The sequence below is a fragment of the Sus scrofa genome, chromosome 15, assembly GCF_000003025.6.
Source record: "Sus scrofa isolate TJ Tabasco breed Duroc chromosome 15, Sscrofa11.1, whole genome shotgun sequence".
In the NCBI taxonomy this organism is placed as follows: domain Eukaryota; kingdom Metazoa; phylum Chordata; class Mammalia; order Artiodactyla; family Suidae; genus Sus; species Sus scrofa.
Window position 1 is genome coordinate 101,459,365 of NC_010457.5, and position 20,317 is coordinate 101,479,681.

General features: G+C 42.0%; 1 protein-coding gene and 1 long non-coding RNA gene across 3 annotated transcripts in view; one reads left to right on the plus strand and one right to left on the minus strand.

The window, feature by feature from the left end:
• Positions 1 to 20,317, minus strand: part of RFTN2 (raftlin family member 2) — a 67,088-nt gene that overhangs the window by 25,526 nt on the left and 21,245 nt on the right. The window contains exons 4-7 of the mRNA XM_021075725.1: positions 15,356 to 15,635; positions 12,476 to 12,679; positions 3,729 to 3,850; positions 2,331 to 2,434 (exon numbers count right to left, since the gene is read on the minus strand). Of these exons, the coding sequence (XP_020931384.1) occupies positions 2,331 to 2,434; positions 3,729 to 3,850; positions 12,476 to 12,679; positions 15,356 to 15,635 (710 nt within the window). The remainder of the gene's footprint in view (positions 1 to 2,330; positions 2,435 to 3,728; positions 3,851 to 12,475; positions 12,680 to 15,355; positions 15,636 to 20,317) is intronic.
• The window catches only part of LOC110257079, a 51,451-nt gene that overhangs the window by 15,380 nt on the left and 15,754 nt on the right, over positions 1 to 20,317 (plus strand). For both annotated transcript variants that reach the window (XR_002339300.1, XR_002339299.1), the window contains exon 2: positions 12,864 to 12,943. This is a non-coding gene — a long non-coding RNA (uncharacterized LOC110257079). The remainder of the gene's footprint in view (positions 1 to 12,863; positions 12,944 to 20,317) is intronic.

Below are 20,317 nucleotides of genomic sequence, written 5' to 3' on the forward strand. Positions count from 1 at the left end.
TTGGTCTTAGCCCTGTTCTCACTCCCAAACCAAAGCAGAAGATGCTCGAGGAGCTCCAGCCCCTGTTCCACGTCTCAGGATCCAGCCCATTGGTCTCACTGTCTAATCTAGTGCTGGGCCAGTCATTCCTATCACTTGAGGAAATATTTAGACTCATGAGTCTACCCACCACTGCAGCCAGGGTTCAGTCTCTACTCTGGGAACTGAGATCCCACTTTAGCCCTGAGTGAATGGGAGGGAGGAATGATAAATATCTTTTTCACTGGGGAAAAAAAACATGAAAGGTCCAGAATTCAGAATATGTTTAGGAAGCACTAACTATAATAGACCCATGACACCCTATATTATACACCCACGAGAACCACCAAAAAAGAGGTGAGAAGGGCAAATACACAAGTTATTCTGATGGAGGGTGGGGAGTGGGATAGACCCATAGCTTGGCAGATGAAGGATGAGGTGTGTCAGGGAAGTGGAATTTCTTTCTCTCCCACTACCTTCTGCAAGGTTCCTCAAATTTTGATGAGCTTGAGAAGCTTGTGAAAATGCAGATTCATGGACCCACCCTCAAAGCTTCTGACGGCCCCACTGGGATGAGCCTCCGACATGTATATGTGCCCAGGCTTTCCAAGTGATTGACATTGCTTGGTCTGAAGACCAAATCTTGAGAATTACTGAAGTACTGTGATTTGACAGATATGTCACAGATTTTTAAAAGGTGGCTAGTAATTCAGAGAGTTGGCACAGTTTGAGAACAGTTACCAATTGATCTCTGAGCAGAAAAGCAGATTCACTGCTTTGCTTACTTCTAAGTCCTCCTTTTAAAGCTTGAATGTCTTCACTTTGTATCCACTTTTATCCCTCTCCCCATCTGAAGATGGCGTGGCTTTATTATAAAGCCATGTCAGTCAAATTTAAAGTTTGTGGGGAGGTAGTGTTACTGGACAGGGGTAAGTTGCCAAACTGGGAAAACCAGCAAAGACAGGGTTGGGGGTGGTGGGGTGGTGGGGTTGATGAGACTGAGGAAGAGGGAGTTGCCTGACAATCAGGGTGCAACTGTGGTGACTCTGCCCAAAGGGAAGGTGGAGGTAGTACTGTCTGTCCTCTGCAGGTTGTACCAGCCCAGGCAGGACAGAATTGGCAATCATCTTCCGGATGCCAAATGGGGCAGAGGGGACGTCTCTGAATCCAAGGGATAGCAAAGCACTTTATACAGAAGATTTAATTGGTGCCTCTTTCTCCAACAAACAAACAAAAAATAACTTCATCTTTTTTCCTTACCAGGAAAAGAAAAAGAAAAGGTGGTATTTGTGACGTTTTGGCATTTTGGTTCTAATGTAGGTATTTTATTTTATTTTTTTAAATTTAAATTTTTTGGTCTTTTTAGGGTCCCACCTGTGGCATATGGAAGTTCCCAGGCTAGGGGTCGAATTGGAGCTGTAGCTGCTGGCCTCCACCACAACCACAGCAACATGGGATCTGAGCCTCGTCTGCAACCTACACCATAGCTCACAGCAACACCAGATCCTTAACCCACTGAGCGAGACCAGGGATCCCACCTGCGTCCTCATGGATGCTAGCAGGATTTGTTTCTGCGGAGCCACAAAGGGAACACCTGCAGGTATTTATTTTAGTGGAGACAGCGAACAAGCTCATGCTGCAGGGGAAAGCTAACCCTTACCCGAGAGAGGAGGAATGGAGGCAGAGGTGCTGGCGCCCCTCCATCTTGCCTGTTGGGTACCATAGTCCTGGCTGTGTGCTGGGGGAAGGCAGTGTGGCACAGGCATGCAGACGAGCAGAACAGAGGGTCCTACAGGGGGGTTGTATTTTCAGTTTGCAGATTCATACTGACTCAATCTTTACTCTAGGGAAGAATCAGCATGTTGAGATGGAAAAAAGAAGGTAGAGTCGTGCCATCTTTGAGGGGAGGGGCGGCGTTCTGAGGGCTGGAAGCAGCACTGAGTTGGGAGTTGGTCTATGCTCTGGGTCTGCCAATATGAACTGGTATGCCCTTGGGAAGGAGATGTAATCAATACCTTACACATACACAGTTGGACCTCTGTCTCTGCAGTTCTGCATTGGCAGATTCAACCAACTGCCAACGGAAAATATTTTTAAAAGATTCCAGGGAGTTCCAAAAAGCAAACCTTGAATTTGCCAGCAACCGTGACCATAGATAGCATTTACAGATCTCCAAGGCCCATGAAATCAGACTCGAAGTTCAGTGAAATGCTTTTTGTAGGTATTAAATAAGCCTTGTTATGTGGGATTACCTAACAGATGAACTCTATTTCAGAATGAAATGAGAGTATGTCAGGAGACATCAGCGTTACCTGTCATGTCTCAGTATAGGTGTAGGCAACACGCTTGTCAGAAGCCATCCAAACTCAGCCAGTGTGTGCAGCAGAGGCCCGTAATCCGTTTTGATTTCACAGCCCTGCGTGAATAAGCATAGAGTGCATAGTCTAATGACAAAGACAACCAGCCACACAAGTGATTACAATAAAGGGTGAGGCTTGTTAGGATAAGGGGAGTTCACGGCCCATTAAGTGCAATTTCACCAGCTGAAGTCTTCCTGGGCTTCATGTCTGCTCCCTGCTGCCTTCCAACCATTGAACTAAGTTAGACGGGGATCAGAGTGGAGGGGGTTTCCATCTCCAATGTTTGGCCCTTCCTTCCTTCAGTCTTGTTTGGGAAACAGACTTTAATGTATGGGGGCCCCAGCAATCTGCATTTAAAAAGTTCCTTTGGTGATCTGCATCCAAGTATCAGCTACATTTTCAGAAACACTGGTCCAGGGACTGGGGCGTGAGGACAGGAATAGAGGGTGAGGATTGGGGAGTGAAAGGTGAGAGGGGCTGAAAGGCGGATTTTTGTTTTTGTTTTGGCTGTGCTGGCAGCATCTACAAGTTCCCAGCCAGGGACTGAACCCGAGCCACTTGCAGTGCTGGATCCTTAACCTGCTCTGCCACACAGGAACTCCATCACTGCTTTTTACTCACTTGGGATTGATTCTTTCCTGGGAGCTTTACCTCTTACCCCAAAACCTTTTTCCCCTCCTCAATAGGATGTTCAGTTTCTTTGAAAATGACAGGTCTCTCTAACCTTTCCAAGGTGAGAAAGGCAAAAGTATCCTTGAAAGAGGCTGTTAGCGAGGGCCGCATGCACACAGCACAATATACCTGAATTCAGTCTGTACACCTCAAGGACAGTCTGTTTGGTGACATCTGAATTCAGAGCAGACAAAATGAGCAGCAATGTCTTCTCTGATTAGGAAGGACAATGCTGTGTGTACATATGTGCCTGGCAAGAGAGAGAACACCTTGGGATATTTTTGCCTGTTGAAAGTCAATTCATAAGGTAAAAAAGTCAGTTACATTGCTTGCTTGGATATAAAATTGACTGAATTTTTTTCCACTTTCAGTCAGTTGTCATGGCATTGTGTAAAGAGAATCTCAGTGCGGGGGACTCTGTTTAGGGTTGGAATGCTACATCTTTGGGAATCTACTGATATTTCCGTACAGATGATTGTTTTGCTATCTTTCAACAAAGATGAACGTTGAGTAAAGCAAATTGCCTTTCCACAAATCTGAGCTAAAGAATTCGTGATGAAGTTCTGAACATTGAATGAATATGTGTTTGAAGGATATTGCAAGTGTTAGGCAGTAAAGATCTTTAGAATATAAAACCATATAAAAGTAAAGCCAAATTGTCAGAAAACTGCGGTTTACCTCAATAACAGTCCATTGTTCTACTACGATGGCATCATTTCCTTTCCTGCTGGATCCTGGAACTCCAGAACCTTCTTCTTCATAGATAAAGAATCCTTCCAAAGATTTTGGCGAAGGGTCCCCTGTGAGGAAAAAGATACAATTAAGAAGAGTTGTAAATACTCAGTGTCTCTTAAGATCATCTAAAACCTTAAATAACCCTTGTCATTCAGGAAGCTGAAAGAAAAACCTATCAATTAATAAACACTTATTTTAGCTGAATCTGTGACATCCCCCTTCTCTTTCAAGGTAATTTTTTTTTTTTTTTAAAACAGAGGTCAAGATAGTTTTATACTTAGCTGAATTAAAACCAAACTGTAAACATGAAAACTACAGTAACAAAAGCAAGATAAAATAACATACAGCAAGAAGCAGGAGGATTTCTAAGCCTCAAAGGCGTCTGGAAATCTCCTTCACCTTGAAATCAAATTTTGGCTTCTGATTTATTTATTGAATGCATGTTAATTACACCATTAAGAGAACAATATCAAAAATATTAATCCTTGAAATTACAGGTGTGACATTAAAACTAATGTGAGGTAAGATTAGTTCAAAAATATAAACACTAAACTATTCTTTACTTCAATGCTGCTTTGAAAAAAGAAAAAAAAAAAAGAATGGTAACAGGAAGATCCTAAACAGAAGTCATTGTCAAAAGAATTCCTGCTGGGAAGGAAGTTTTAAGGGAGGGCCTCTTTGACATGTTTTTGAATAGTTGACAATAACCAGCTGGCCAAAACTAAACTGATTTTATGGAAGTTCTTTTGTCTCCTATTTTGCAATTTTCCCATGGTCATGTGCTGGTTAAACATTTTGGTTTTATACAGAATGATGTCACATCAAAATTTCCCTGGTTGACAGTTATCTAAATAATAACCTATGATGTTTCCAAAAGATCTATTAAGCTTAAAGATAAAAAAGAGAACAGTAATGTAAAGGTAATTTTCAGTCTTCATTTTTATTTAAGGCTATGAAACCTAAGAGGAAAATCATTATTATTACTACATTACATCATTTACAGTTGGGGCAGAATATCATGAAGAATTGTTCAGAGTGTTTCACAACAACCCAGTAGAGTTTAATTTACTGGTGGGAAGTGTTTTTCTTTTCTTTTCTTTCTTTTTTTTTTTTTTTTTTGGGTCTTTTTGCCTTTTCTAGGGCTGCACCCTCGGCATATGGAGGTTCCCAGGCGAGGGGTCGAATCGGAGCTGTAGCCACTGGCCTACACCAGAGCCACAGCAACACGGGATCCAAGCCACATCTGTGACCTACACCACAGCTCACGGCAACGCTGGATCCTTAACCCACTGAGCAAGGCCAGGGATTGAACCTGCAACCTCATGGTTCCTAGTCGGACTCGTTAACCGCTGAGCCACTATGGGAACTCCTGTTTGTCTAATTACAGTATATGTTCCACTTCCTTTAAATGGACCAGTCCACACCAAAGTGACCAGTGGAATTATATCTGTTTTTGGTTGTAGGTTTAGAGCATCACCAAACCATCTTTAAAATTGTATGTTTGGCATTCCTGTTGTGGCTCAGCAGCAAAGAACCTGACTAGTATCCATGAGGACATGGGTTCAATACCTGGCCTTGCTCAGTGGGTTAAGGATCTGGTGTTGCCATGAGCTGTGGTGTGGGTCGCAGATGTGGCTCAGATCCTGTGTTACTGTGCCTGTGGTGTAGGCCGTCAGCTATAGCTCTGATTAGACCCCTAGCCTGGGAACTTCCATATGCTGTGGATGTGGCCCTAAAAAAAAAAAAAAAATTGTATATTTGCCTCAAGTCATATTTAGAATGGGGGTATCAATTTAAACATAATTATATATTTTGATAACTATATGTTAATTATAATCTGCATATTATTTACTTTGGGATTATATAAATAGAGAACTATGGGTTTTGTGGCTCTGTGTCTGTTTTCTTGTTCTTAGTATTGAGATTCCCTAGTACTTCTAAACCTCTTTTGGTTTAAAAGAATGAAAGTGTGATAGACCCGTATACTGCAATACTACACAAGAGTAAAAGAGAAGGGCTCACTGGTATGCAACAACATGGATAAGTTTCAGCAACATTATGCTGAGCAAAGGAAGTGAGAAGAGAAAGAGCACGTATTGTACACTAAAGCCTACGTGAAGTTCAAGAACAGGCAAAATTAATCTATGGTGTTGAAAGTCAGAATAATGCTTATCTCTGCCTGGGAGGATATTGACTGGGAAGGGAATCCCAGAAGGCCTTTCTGGGATTTTGCAAATGTTCTTTCTTTCTTTTTTTCTTTTTCTTTTTTTTTTTTTTTTTGGCACTTTTTCCAGCTGTATTGAGGTATAGTTGACATAAAAGGAAATGTTCTGTATCTTGAACATTTGTGTTCTATTCAGCTGTGTGGTGTAAAATTAATGCACTTCACTATTTGCATCTTATTTTATTTTATTTTATTTTTTGTCTTTTTAGGGCCACACCTGTGGCATATGGAAGTTCCCAGGCTAGGGGTCCAGCTGGAGCTGCAGCTGCCGGCCGACACCACATACACAGAAACGCCAGACCTGAGCCACATCTGCAAACTACACTGCAGCTCAGGGCAAGACTGGATCCTTAAGCCACTGATCAAGGCCAGGGATGGAACATGCATCCTCATGGATACTTTGCTATTGTTGAGCCAGGACAGGAACTCCTACTATATGTATCTTATATTCAGCTAAACACCAAAGATCTTCCTTCTCACTTTAGAGTTCCCCAGCTTCCCAGTTAGCTGGACTAGGCCAGGCCTCAGAGCTACAGAAGAATGATCCTTCCACAGGAGGGAGTATTTCTATCTCTCGAGACATTCTCCCTAACAGAAGAGGCAGCTAGGAAAGGTGCCAGGGAAGGCCTCCTGGGGAGTGACCACTTGGGTGCTCTCTGTGTTAAATCTTCCAGGTATTGAGGTGAGTTGGTAATTCAGAATAACTACTTGGTAACTGTTCTGAACTGATTCGTCTCTCTCTCTCTCTCTTTTTTTTTTGGTCTTTTTGCCTTTCCTAAGGCCGCTCCCTCGGCATATGGAGGTTCTCAGGCTAGGGGTCAAATCAGAGCTGTAGCCACTGGCCTACACCACAGCCACAGCAACTCGGGATCCGAGCCTCGTCTGCAACCTACACCACAGCTCACGGCAACGCCAGATCCTTAACCCACTGAGCAAAGCCAAGGATCGAACACGCAACCTCATGGATCCTAGTCAGATTTGTTAACCACTGCGCCACGATGGGAACTCCCTGATTTGTCTCTTAACATCACAACCTCAGAGCTTCTCACCCAGTGGTCTTGGCCCACTGCTGTGCTTCTAGGGGTTACAGGTGTGCTAAGGCACAGGCGCCCCCTCCTGCCCAGAGCAGCTTTCCAGCTTGTACAACCACGTGCCCTGCAATATTACCATTGTCTGTGTGCACATAATATCGAAAACTTACAGAGAACTGGCCTGACCCACTGCTTCTCATTTTTTTTTTTTTTTTTTTTTTTTTTTTTGCCAAATATCATCAGTAGCAAAGTATACTTCTGTCATTGAAGGATGGTGGTTTGATGTGATTTTTGGTAAGCATAAGGTTTCTTTAAAGTCTAATGTTATATCCTAAAAACCCATGCAAATTTTTCATTCTTTTCAAATCTGTCCATATTATGTGAAAAAGCAATGTTCACTCTCCTACCCTCCCCTTCCCCTAATCTTAAAGTAATATTGACACTCTAGGAAGAGTTTTATCTTGCGAAGGTGTGTGCCCCCTGGCACAAAGCGGTAATACTCCTAGGCTACTTTGATCCTGGCTTGAGAAGCCCAAGCTTAAGGAATTTCCAGGAATGGTTTACTTGTCTGGACATGTCATCTTAAACATTCATTTCAGCTAGCTATGACATTGACATTTCTATAAATGTGAGGAAACGTAACATTCCACTTTTGTATTTGGGGTCCATCTGCCATTTTTGGCATGAAACTGACCAGAGGTGGCCCTGGACCATCTCTGAGAAGAGTAGGCACGTATGAAACTCTCATTCTGTATCTTGTTCAGGAGCATTCTGTCTCCAGAATGAATCTCAGCCTATTTACTTCTCTCCATGTCCACCATCATCTCTCTGGATCATTTCAACAGCCTCTTAACAAACTTCCCACTTCTACACTTGCTCTCGATGATCCATTCCCCAGAGTGAGGCCCACTAGGTTATTTTAAAAATGAAGGTCAGATCATAAATCCTTCTTTAAAACTTTAGTAAATGACTTGGGATAAAAATTCTGGCAGGTTGGCAAGTTGCTTAAGCACACGCACACCACCTCCCTCTCACCTCATCTAGTTGCATGAACATGAGCACATTATGTAAAACCTCTGTGCCTCAGTTTCCCTATCTGTAAAAGGGGAATAGTCATCCCTATTTCCTGGGGTTACTGCAGGGATTAAATGAGTTAATACATGGAAAGTGCTTGGAACAAAGCCGGCATGGAATACAAATATGTCTTAGCTCCTGTTGCCTTATTTATACTGTAAGATTGGCTCAGCGTGGCTGCTGCTCACTCCTCCACCTTGTCTGGAGCCATTCTCTTATATACCCTGCCCCAGCGACACAGACCCTTTCCCAGTGGCTCTTTCCCGCCCTGGGGTTTTGTATGTCTGGGGGCATTTCCTCTGGCCCTGGAATAGCAGCGCCTTTCCAGCCTTGCAGTCTCAGTGTGGCTGCTACCCTGTTAGGAGGACCTCCCGACCAGCCCCAGCCCTCTAAGCAGGCCCTTCCCTGTTCCTCCCATCATAATATCCCAGCTCCTCTCTAGCCTCCCAGTCTCAGTGTAAACCCCGTGCCTGGCCTAGGGCTTGGCATATACCTATCTGTGAAATGAATAAATCCATGTTTCTGGGTCATTGTTCCACCCTACTCCTGTTCGGATACATCCCCCCTGCCAACTCCACACAAGCATTTTCATAGCGGTGAAGAGATTGAAAGGAATATCAAGTGAAGGCAGAAAAGAATTCATAAAAAAATTAAAATGTAGCCTTCGGATGTGGGTACACTAAAGGTGGGAAAAGCTATGCCCTGAGGATGGTGAAGGCATTGGTAGGCTAGTGAAGTGTGAGAACCATGAGGGTTCTGTGTGTGTGTATATCTGTGTGTGTGTGCGTGTGTTGTACTAGCTGGCAAAGTTGCCCGTCTCATCCATGTCAGCTGCCCGCTGGGTCTCTACACATAAAGTGATTTGTCTCTGTTGGCTCAAGTGGGTAAGCCTCTTGTAGGCTCCCCTAGGTCCACTTGGAGGTTTTTGTAAGCGTGCGGTGAATCCTGCTTCAGACCAGTTTGGAGAAGGCCCAGCAAAGCTGTAGAAGGTCACGAAAAGGGTGCGAACCCCCAGGCTGCAAGAACATCAAGAGGGTCCCTCTGCCTATGGGACTTTCCAAAGCAGAACAGGCTTTGAAAGTGGATGGAAAAGGACGCTGAAGAGGAACTTCACAGATCTTACGATTTTTCCACCCTGGCTTTCCTGAAGGAGACAAATTTTTCATTTTTTCCCCCCTTTCTCTCTGTTTCTGGAGAATTTTATAAAATGAGATTTATAGGGTGAGATTTGTGGAATGACATTTTCATTTCTGGGCAATGTCGGGTTTTGCACCTCTATTCCTCCTGGTGGGCTGACGTCTGACAATATTTTGGAAGAGGATGGAAACAAGACAAAACAGAATATGCATTGTCCCCTATGTGCTTTGGATGCCAGGCATCAGATATCCCAGAATAAAGCCACCAGTTCAGCCCTGCTTCCTCTGACTTGCTTCTCACAGTGACACAGGCATTGGTCACAATTTCCCCTCAGCAGCTTCCCTGTGCACTCCCAGGAAAGTCCCGAGTGACACACCCGATTGCCAGACCCTACAGACTGCGGTGGTGGCTCGTTAGGGCTTGGCATGGTCTGCAAGGCAAACTGTCTAATGAGACATTCCAGAGCTGCTGAGAGGCAGCCATTCTCCCCAGGCTCTAAATAGCCTCTGAGGCTGAAGAACAAAAGCCCTACAGAGCCTCTGGCTGGCAACTGCTGTGGCTAATTTTATTTTCATCAGGCAAGGCCCAAGGCAGGGGATGCCTGAAAGACATTGTGAAAGGAGTATTTTTTTTTTTTTTTTTTTGGTCTTTCCTTCAACAGTTAGTCACAATCCAAAATTGAAATGGCTCCAATTTAGACTCTTTGGAGGGAAGAGAAAGAGAGAGATATATAGAGAGAAATATGAAGCATAAACTGGCCTCCGGATAGGTGATTCCTACTAAAAGCACTGCACTAGCAAGTGGCAGGAGAGAAATCCAGCCCCAGAAAATGAACTCTGACCATGGGTGAGGCACTGTGGAATCCCTTTTACACACTGTATTTTATTAAATTCTCACAACAATTAGTGGGAGTGTTTTTGTTTGTTTGTTTGTTTTTGCTTGTTCCCAGGCTAGGGGTTGAATCAGAGCTGCAGCTGGCAGCCCACACCACAGCCACAGCAATGTGGGATACAAGCCCTATCTGTGACCTACACCACAGCTCACAGCAACGCTGGATCCTTAACCCACTAAGCGAGGCCAGGGATCAAACCTGAAACCTCATTGATACTAGTTGGATTTGTTTCTGCTGAGCCACTACAGGAACTCCACTAGGAGTGTTTTTATCCCCCTTTTGGGAAACTGAGGCTCAGGGAGCTCAACTGACTTCCCCAGGTCACACATCTCAAAGAAGAGGACAAAGGATTTTTTTTTAAATTTAATGATTTTTGTTTTTTTCCATTATAGCTGGTTTACAGTGTCAAAGTAGAGGACAAAGGATTTAAACTCTGGCCTGTCTGATCCTAAAGTTCATGATCTTCATGTCGGGTCTGGCTGTTTCCATAAAAGATAACTTGGAAGAAGCTTCTGATAACCCAAAATACTAATAAATATTTATTGAAGACTTGCTCAATGCCAAGAACTATGCAAGATGCTGTCTTTCTTTCTTTCTTTCTTTCTTTCTTTCTTTCTTTCTTTCTTTCTTTCTTTCTTTCTTTCTTTCTTTCTTTCTTTCTTTCTTTCCCTCTCTCCCTCCCTCCTTCCTTCCTTCCATCCTTCCTTTTGTCTTTCTTTCTTTCTTTTTTTGTCTTTTTAGGGCCACACATGTGGCATATGGAAGTTCCCAGGTAGGGGTCAAAGTGGAGCTGCAGCTGCTGGCCCAACCACAGCCACAGAAACACCAGATCTGAGCCACGACTGTGACCTACACTACAGCTCATGGCAATGCTGGATCCTTAACCCAGCGATAGAACCCATATCCTCAGGGATACTAGGCTACATGGGTACTCAGTTCGTTACCACTGAGCCATGACAGGAACTCCAAGGTGCTGTATTTCTTGGTGTTCCAATAAGCTAGTTAAAGGGACCTGTTGGAACATGACTCAATACTTTAAAATAATCACCAAAAATCTTTAGCTGTATCAGTTAAAATATCGCTAGACTGATTTACTGATAATAAGGCTTATTGCAATCTCATCTTATTTGCTATTCCATTTCTTCCTCTAACCTCATTGAGTCATGGTCCCTAACTATCCTAATTTTCATCACTTCCATCCTTCTTAATGCAGTTTTTCAATCTCCTTACTATCTGTTTTTCTTTTTTTTTAGAAATAATTTTTGGAAGGTTTTGTTTGTTTTCGTGGTAGACAAATGATTTCATATCCCATTGTAACTGAAAGAAGGCTAGAGGAAAATGAAAGATAAGGGGAAGGCATAAATAATATAGGTCAATATCTTTTTTTTTTTTTGGCTGTGCCTGAGGCACACAGAAGTTCCTAGGCCGGGGATTGAACTCCTACCACAGTAGCAATTAGAGACAGAGCAGTGACCACACTGGATCCCTAATGAGGGAACTCCTAAAATTTATTTTTCTATACAAATTTTAGGAAGAATTAGATTTAGACTGGAATACATGGTTGGTATTGTCCAAAACCGTGCTAGTGTAAAAAATTTGGATAGAAACTGTCAAATGCCATCATAAGCATCCTAACTGGACTGTTGTGGTACCTCTTATTTGGGAAATCCTACTAGTTGATCACATAGTGGTTTGTCTATTCCTGATAGTTACACTCAACCGTAAACAGCACATTATAATTCTACCACACGGGATGGTTAAGTTTTTAAATTAAAGCTGGGTAATAATTGGAATATATATATATATATATATATATTTTTTTTTTTTTTGTCTTTTTGCTATTTCTTTGGGCTGCTCCTGCGGTATATGGAGGTTCCCAGGCTAGGGGTTGAATCGGAGCTGTAGCCACTGGCCTACGCCAGAGCCACAGCAACGCAGGATCCGAGCCGCGTCTGCAACCTACACCACAGCTCACTGCAACGCCGGATCGTTAACCCACTGAGCAAGGCCAGGGATCGAACCTGCAACCTCATGGTTCCTAGTCGGATTCGTTAACCACTGCGCCACGACGGAAACTCCATGGAATATATTTTCTTAGGAATAATTTTTGTCCCTTTTTTTTTTGGTCACACTCACAGCATGTAGTAGGTCCCAGGCCAGGGACTGAACCTGAGCCACAGCAGCAACAATGCCAGATGCTTAACCCACTGAACCACCAGGGAGCTCCTATTTCTGTCCTTTTAGCCACAAACTTTAGAGGCAAAAACATTTCCACAACTTTGACACAAAGTCAAATTCTTTAGATATTAATATATCATAATATAAAACTTACCTTTAGATGTTTCCCAGCATACAAAAGAATCAATTAAAGATAAGCCTTGTTTATAATAAAATGTAGTTAACTCCAGCCAATCGGCATCAAGTGTACTAACAACCGAGCCTTTTCTTGTTACTTTCATTGACAGGATGCCTTCCTGATAGGTCCAGCAGGTAGATTCATCATCAAAAACATTGAAGACTGTATACAACTTGTTATCTGAGGATAGGCATTCAGAAGGAAGAAAAAATGGGGAAAAATATAATTTTAAAAGATTCCCAAAATAAATTTTTAAGTTAATCATGAGCAATGTCAAGCATACAGGCAAGCATAGAGAATAATAAAATTACCCACACTCAGCTCTGTTAACATTGGGCTATGTTTGCTTCTGATTTTTTTTTAGGAAATGAGAAATGGAAGGAGTTGAAGCTTACAATGTATCTCCCCTAATTCTATTCTCCAGAAATAACGTCTGCGAATTTGGTAAGTTCTTTTCTTTTATTTATTTATTTATTTTTAATGACTGCACACACGGCATATGGAAGTTCCTGGGTCAGGGATTGAATCTGAGCCATAGCCGTGACCTATGCTGCAGTTCTGGCAATGCCAGATCTTTTAACCCATTGTCCTGGGCTGGGAATCAAACCTGCACCTCTGCAGTGACCCAAGCCTCTGCAGTTAGATTCTTATCCCACTGTGCCACAGTGGGAACTCCTTTTTTATTCTTTTAATACATATTTCTATACCCGTAAATGATGTTTTGCAGTTTTAAAAACTTTTTTAAAAAGTGGGGAGTTCCTGTTGTGGCTCAGTGGTAATGAACCCAAATAGTATTCATGAGGACTCGGGTTCGATTCCTGGTCTCGCTCAGGGGGTTAAGGATCCAGCGTTGCTGTGAGCTGTGGTGTAGGTCACAGATATGGCTTGGATATGGTGTTGCCGTGGCTGTGGTGTGGGCTGCCAGCTGCAGCTCCACTTCGACCCTCACCCTGGGAAATTCCATATGCTGAGGGTTTGGCCCCAAAAAGCAAAAAAAAAAAAAAAAAAAAAAAAAAAATTAAAAACCGTATTGGAGTTCCCTGGTGGTCTAGCAGTTAAGGATTTGGCATTGTCACTGCTGTGGCTCAGGTTCAATCCCAGGCCCAGGAATGTCCAAAAAAATGGTATTTTATATATATATATCGATCTGTAAGTTGATTTCTTGTTTACCATTATGCTTTTGAAGTGTTATTAATACAAACAGATTTTGGAAGTTATCTGGCGGCCTAGTGGTTAGGACTCAGTGCTTTCACGGCTGCGGCCAGGGTCTGATCCCTGGTCTGGGAACTGAGATCCCACATCAAGCTGCTATATCAAGCTGCTGCAGTGACAACATTGGATCCTTAAACCACTGTGCCATAAGAGAACTTCAAAAGTATAGGATTTTAAAATAACCTAAACAGAGAGCAGAATCTAAAAACTGAGGATTCAGTGAGCTAGCATATTGGATTTGGAACTTAAGGAATAAACACCTGATCTAGTGAAAGTCAGGATACGAACAAGCAGGAATTTAAAGGTAGCAAGGAGTGGAATATAGTGCATAGCTCTCTGTGCACAGCTCCAAAAACTCTTTGGAGAGTTTTTTATGCTGCACTGCAGGAAAATCAGGGTGGTTGTTAGTTAGGGAACTATTAAAAAAAAAAAAAAAGGAAGGTGCTGGTGATTGTGAGGTGGTGAGATGATGAACTGGGGAATGCTCTGGGTTCTTTCTTAAGGAGTTTGTGCCGACTATGGTCCAATGGGTCCATGTGAATATTGAGCAATCTCACCAAGACCCAGGAAGCCAAAGCCACCAGTGTGTGTGGCCTTGGCACCAACACTGATCAGTTGACAGTAGCTATCTTAATACAGCCTATTCTGTGCTAGGCACTGGCTAGACACTTCATAGACATCTTGTGTCTACTTCTCACAACACCCTCCCTTTCTATAAAGATACTGAGGCAGTCTGATTCCAGACTCTCAACTCTAAGGTGTACATTGTCTTTGATTTTCTCTATTAGTGCTTTTAAAAGCATGCCCATAAAGGTATCAGGAAACTTAGTCCAAAAATCATGAAAACATACCCTCAATTTCTTGGGAAGACTTGCTAGTTGGCAAAGAAGAATAAAACTATTGTTGAAAGTTATTTAAGGATGCAGGCACTTTTGTTATATTAATTGTTTCATCATGACGTGCATTTTCATATTCTAATTAATGATCAAACAAAGCCAATTAACTTCAAAGGTGAAAACCATCCACGAAATAGGAAAGGCCAAAACTAAAATTCTCACACACCGTTTTTTTTTTTTTTTTCTTTGCTTTTTAGGGCCACACCAGCCGCATATGCAAGTTCCCAGGCTAGGGGCTGAATCAGAGCTACAATTGCTGGCCTATCCCACAGCCACAGCAATGTGGGATCTGAGCTGTGTCTGTGACCTACACCACAGTTCACAGCAATGCGGAATTCTCATGAGCAAGGCCAGGTATCAAACCTGCATCCTCAGATGCGGGATCTGTTTCCGCTGCATCATGAAGCAAACTCTTAGAAGAGTTTTCTTTACAGAATCATCCACAGTTTTACAGAGGAGTTGGTGTATGACTAAATGGAAACCAATTTTCAACACAAAGTTTCGTTATGTGGATGGCATTGTATGACTAGGTCAGGGACAACTGGGGTGAAAAACTGCCTTAACTTATTTCCAGCTGTAACAATTAAAAAAAAAAATCAAGACAAGGTTATATTCGTTTATTCAGTCTTTATAATCTTTAGAGATTTACTTTGCCTCATATTTGTAAAAAATAAAAGCTGCACTTGAAAACTTAATTTGGCTAAATTTAAACAAATATACATTCTATTTCTACCATCTTGTCTATTACCTTCTTCCTTTCTTGATTTAGAGAAACTGGGGCTGCCGTCTAGTTCCATTTGACACTGTCCACTTTCATGATGCAGTTCTTCTTCAATTCCACTTTCAGATGACTGCCCACTGAATGTGCCTTCATTCCAGCTTTTGCAGTTTTCCTCTGAACTGTGTCTCACATGAAGTGCTGATTCTATATCTCCATCATGGTTGGTTCCATTGCAGAATTTAAGGGGTGGACAATGCTGTGATATGAATCCAACAAATTTCATTCCTTTTTTAGCGGCTATATTAATCTGAAGTTTAAAAAAAGATGATAGAACAAAATATAAAACTTCATTTGCATTGATTTCTTTATCAATAACCTTGAGGCTTATTAAGGAAATCCATTAGAGAAGGAGTAAATTGATCAGTAATTAAGGAAATAACCTCTAATATAGCACCACTCCTAAGACCACATCACACTTTTATCGTGATTTCTTCAAATGGGACTAATACGTTTTAGGGTGTTCCCCGAGTGGTGCAGCGGAAACGAATCTGACTAGGAACCATGAGGTTGTGGGTTTGATCCTTGGCTTCACTCAGTGAGTTAAGGATCTGGCGATGACATGAGCCGTGGCGTAGGTCGAAGATGGAGCTCAGATCTGGCATCACTGTAGCTGTGGCACAGGCCATCAGCTATAGCTCCATTTCAACCCCTAGCCTGGGAACCTCCATATGCCGTGGATGTGACCTTAAAAAAAAAAACAAAAAACAAAACAAATACACTTTAAAATTGTGAAAACATGAATCATATTTTCTCCAAAAGGTTATCTGGGAAGAAGTAGTAATTTTATAGCATGATTTTTTGCAGCTCTGCTAACAATGGAAGCAAAATTTAAAACTATTCCACGAAATCTTCAAAAATAACATTATCATATACATCTTAATAAGAAAGAAGAGACTTTAATTTGTGATTCTTAAAATTATAGTTGATTTACAATGTTGTGCCAATTAAGAGACATTAATTTATTTTTATTATTGTTACTATTTTCTGCTCTTTAGTGCTGCACCTGTGGCATATGGAAGCTCCCAGGCTAGGAGTGGAATCGAAGCTACAACTGCCAGCCTACACCACAGCCATAGCAACTCGAGATCCAAGCCGAGTCTGCAGCCTACATCACAGCTTATGGCATTGCCAGATCCTTAACCCACTGAGCGAGGCCAGGGATCGTCCTCATGGATCCTAGTCAGGTTTCTTAACTGCTGAGCCACGAAGGGAACTCCAAGAGACATTAATTTAAAAGCAAAAAATATACAGTCTTGTTTGCTTGATGTGGATAAAGAAAAATGTGAAAAGGCTAATTCTTGAGATACGTGTACTATAATGCATAAACCCAATCCATACTACCACTCTTAAGAAGCTTTCTAATCTGCTTATATCTTGATGCTATTTTTCTCCTTTCTCGGCCAAATACACATGATTAGATTCAGTCCTATTCGTTTAAGAACAGGATTCAGAAGCACATGACATAAAACAACGAAACCATTTGAGACCTTAAGAGTGGTTATTTTCACACCCAGCACTTTTTCTCTGCTTTTGCATCATTTCTTTGTTCTTTTTGTGTCCACGTCTCTCTCCTGTGTTAAACCGACAAGTCTTTAGAGGGCAGGCACTGGGTCTTATTTATTTTTGTATTGCAATGTTTTGTACCTATAGGTGCTCTATAAGTACTTGTTAAATAAGTTAAAATGAAGAAATAGCAACGTCTTTTATATGGTCACTGTTTTAAACATTTAAATTAAATGTTTTAAATGTTACCTGGGAGGGGAAGAAAGAGTTATGATGGAGGTTGCAAGTGCCAACATCTACAGTCAGAAATAAAATGGAATGAAAGAGGCCAGAAAGAAGCAGGGCAAAACCAGACAGCAATGTCTAATCAGTGGGGGTGACTGTCCAGCTGATGATGAATGAGGAGATTTCTGAGAAGGACAGAGGGTGTGGTGTATGGAGCCAGGACAAACACTGCTGACATAATATTACTTATTCCCATATATTAAAATATTGAGATTGTGACACTGCAAGAGGCTTCAAAAATAACCATAAATGGTCCTTTATATCAGGTGTCCTGGGAGAACAGAAGGAGGTGGTAAGGAGTCAGGTAGACACCGGTAAATTTATTGTCAGTACTTTCTCAGGTCTTATTTGTTGATTTGGGTGAAAAAATGCAGAAGGATTTCTCTTTAGAAAAGGTTTTACCTATAGAGTATTACTGCCTTTTCCATTTTTTAAGTTGGAAGATTGATTTTTTTTTTGCCACGTCCTCGGCATGCAAAAGTTCCCAGGCCAGAAATTGAACCTGAGCCACAGCAGTGAAAATGCTGAATCTTTGATTGCTAGGCCACAAGGGAACGCTGGAAGATTGATGCGCGCATGCACACACACACACATAAATATATACGTTTTTTCCTTTTTTACTTCCCCCCACCCCCGACCCATGGCATATGGAATATCCAGGCCAGGGAACAGATACGTGCCACAGTTGTGAACTACACTGCAGTTACAGCAACTTGGACTCTTCAACCCCCTGTGCTGGGCTGGGGATCGAACCTGCAGCAGTGCTGCAAAGATGCTGCCAATCCCTTTGTGTCACAGCAGGAACTCCAGGATTGATATTTTAATGCTATTTTTATTTAAAAATCCTGGGATAAACACTCACTTGTAAACCTAATTTTAAAAAAGAGCAAACATTGACATAATGTTAAAATGACTTAAAATCTAGCTGTTTAGCAATCAACCCTTTATATAAGGCAGTCAGTTCAAAAATATTATTTGGCACTCATCTATTGCTCTTGTTCATACACGGGGCAGTGGTCAAATATCACATGCTATGTTTCCTGAAGCTTTCTCTTTATGAAATAACACCATTACTCTAATTGCTGAAATAACAGTACTTTCCTGTTTAAATAGACCTTTAACTGTGTCCAGGAAGTCAAATGAAAAACAAGGGCTCTGACGCTGATCTAGCAAGACTAAATTAGTAGTTACATTTTTGTTTCTGAAGTGGATTTATTCCCAGAAATAATTTTTTTCCCCCAGAATAGTAGTAGTAAACAGTATGTGTACCTTGTTTATAAAAATCTAGTTTCGAAGACTGTTCTTAAAAAATCTTATTGAATGGTGACTTTATATCTAAATAGAAAATATCATTAGCAGCTATAACTGGCTATACACAGACCATAGGTAATCTTACACACGGTCATTTAAAGCTTGGGAACGACAATAGAAACAGTGAACAAATTTCACAGTTGCTTATTTGAAAGGAAGTGCCTTAGATTTTTGGCTGTACTCACTTGAATAAAAGAGTTCTCTTGTGGCACAGTGGGTTAAGGATCCAGTGTTGTCACTGCAGTGGCTTGGGTCCTGCTGTGATGCAGGTTCAGTCCCTGGCCTGGGAACTTCCACATGTTGAAGGTATGGTCAAAAAGAATAAATAAATAAGTAAATAAATAAAAGTAAACCTTACACATATGTCAATGTAACTCAAACTTTTTTAAAAAAAGGAGTTCCCTTGTGGTACAGTGGATTAAGCATCCAGCACTGTCACTGCAGTGGTTTGGGTTGCTGCTGTGGCACAGGTTTGATCCCTGGACTGAGAACTTCCACATACCAGGAGCACAGTCAAAAAAACAAAACAAAACCAAAATCAAAACCAAAACCAAAGATAAGGGAGTTCTTGTTGTGGCTCAGTGGAAACGAATCCAGTTAGTATCCATGAGGATGTGGGTTTGATCCCTGGCCTCCATCAGTGGGTTAAGTATCCACCATTGCCATGAGCTGTGGTGTAGGTTGCTTTTGGATCCCACAATGCTTTGGCTATGGTGTAGGCCAGCGGCTACAGCTCCAATTCGACCCCTAGTCTGGGAACCTCCATATGCCATGGGTGTGGCCCTAAAAAGCAAAACAAAAACAAAAACAAAAAAACCCCCAAAAAAACCAACCAGAAAGAAAACAAATAAAACCCCCAAACAACAACAACAACAAACCAAAGATTAAAAAAAAACAAAAAAAAACCCAGCTTTTGGAGTTCCCTGGTGGTGCAGCAGGTTAAGGATCTGGCACTGGCACTGTTGTGGCTTGGAACACTGCAGTGATAAGGGTTCAATTCCTGGCCTGGGAATGGCTGTAATTCGTGGGTGTGGCCAAAAAACACTTTCACCATAAAATCCTGTCAATTTAGAATACTTAAGAATGTAAATTTTTTTCCCTTGGCTTTAATTGATATACATATAGTGTTCAATTTTTTTTTTCTTTTTTTTTTTTTTTTTTTTTTTGTCTTTTTGCTATTTCTTTGGGCCGCTTCTGCGGCATATGGAGGTTCCCAGGCTAGGGGTCTAATCGGAGCTGTAGCCGCCAGCCTACGCCAGAGCCACAGCAACGCGGGATCCGAGCCGCGTCTGCAACCTACACCACAGCTCACGGCAACGCCGGATCGTTAACCCACTGAGCAAGGGCAGGGACCGAACCCGCAACCTCATGGTTCCTAGTCGGATTCGTTAACCACTGCGCCACAACGGGAACTCCCAATTTTTTTTTTCTGACTGTACTTGTAGCATATGAAAGTTCTCCCGGGCCAGGGATTGAACCTGAGCCATAGCAGTGACAATGCCTTAACTTCAAGGCCATCAGGGAATTTGCTCCGAGTCTTTTATTTCCTAGTGTAATATTTATATACTCAAACTCAAATTCTCAATCTTTTTAGAATTAATCATGTCCACTCTTTTTTCTTTCTTTCTTTCTTTTTTGTCTCTTTAGGGCTGAACCCAAAGCATTTGCAGGTTCCCAGGCTAGGGGTCCAATCGGAGCTGTAGCCGCTGGCCTACGTCAGAGCCACAGCAATGTGGGATCTGAGCTGTGTCTGAGACCTACACCACAGCTCACCGCAACGCCGGATCCTTAACCCACTGAGCGAGGCCAGGGATCAAACCCTTGTCCCCA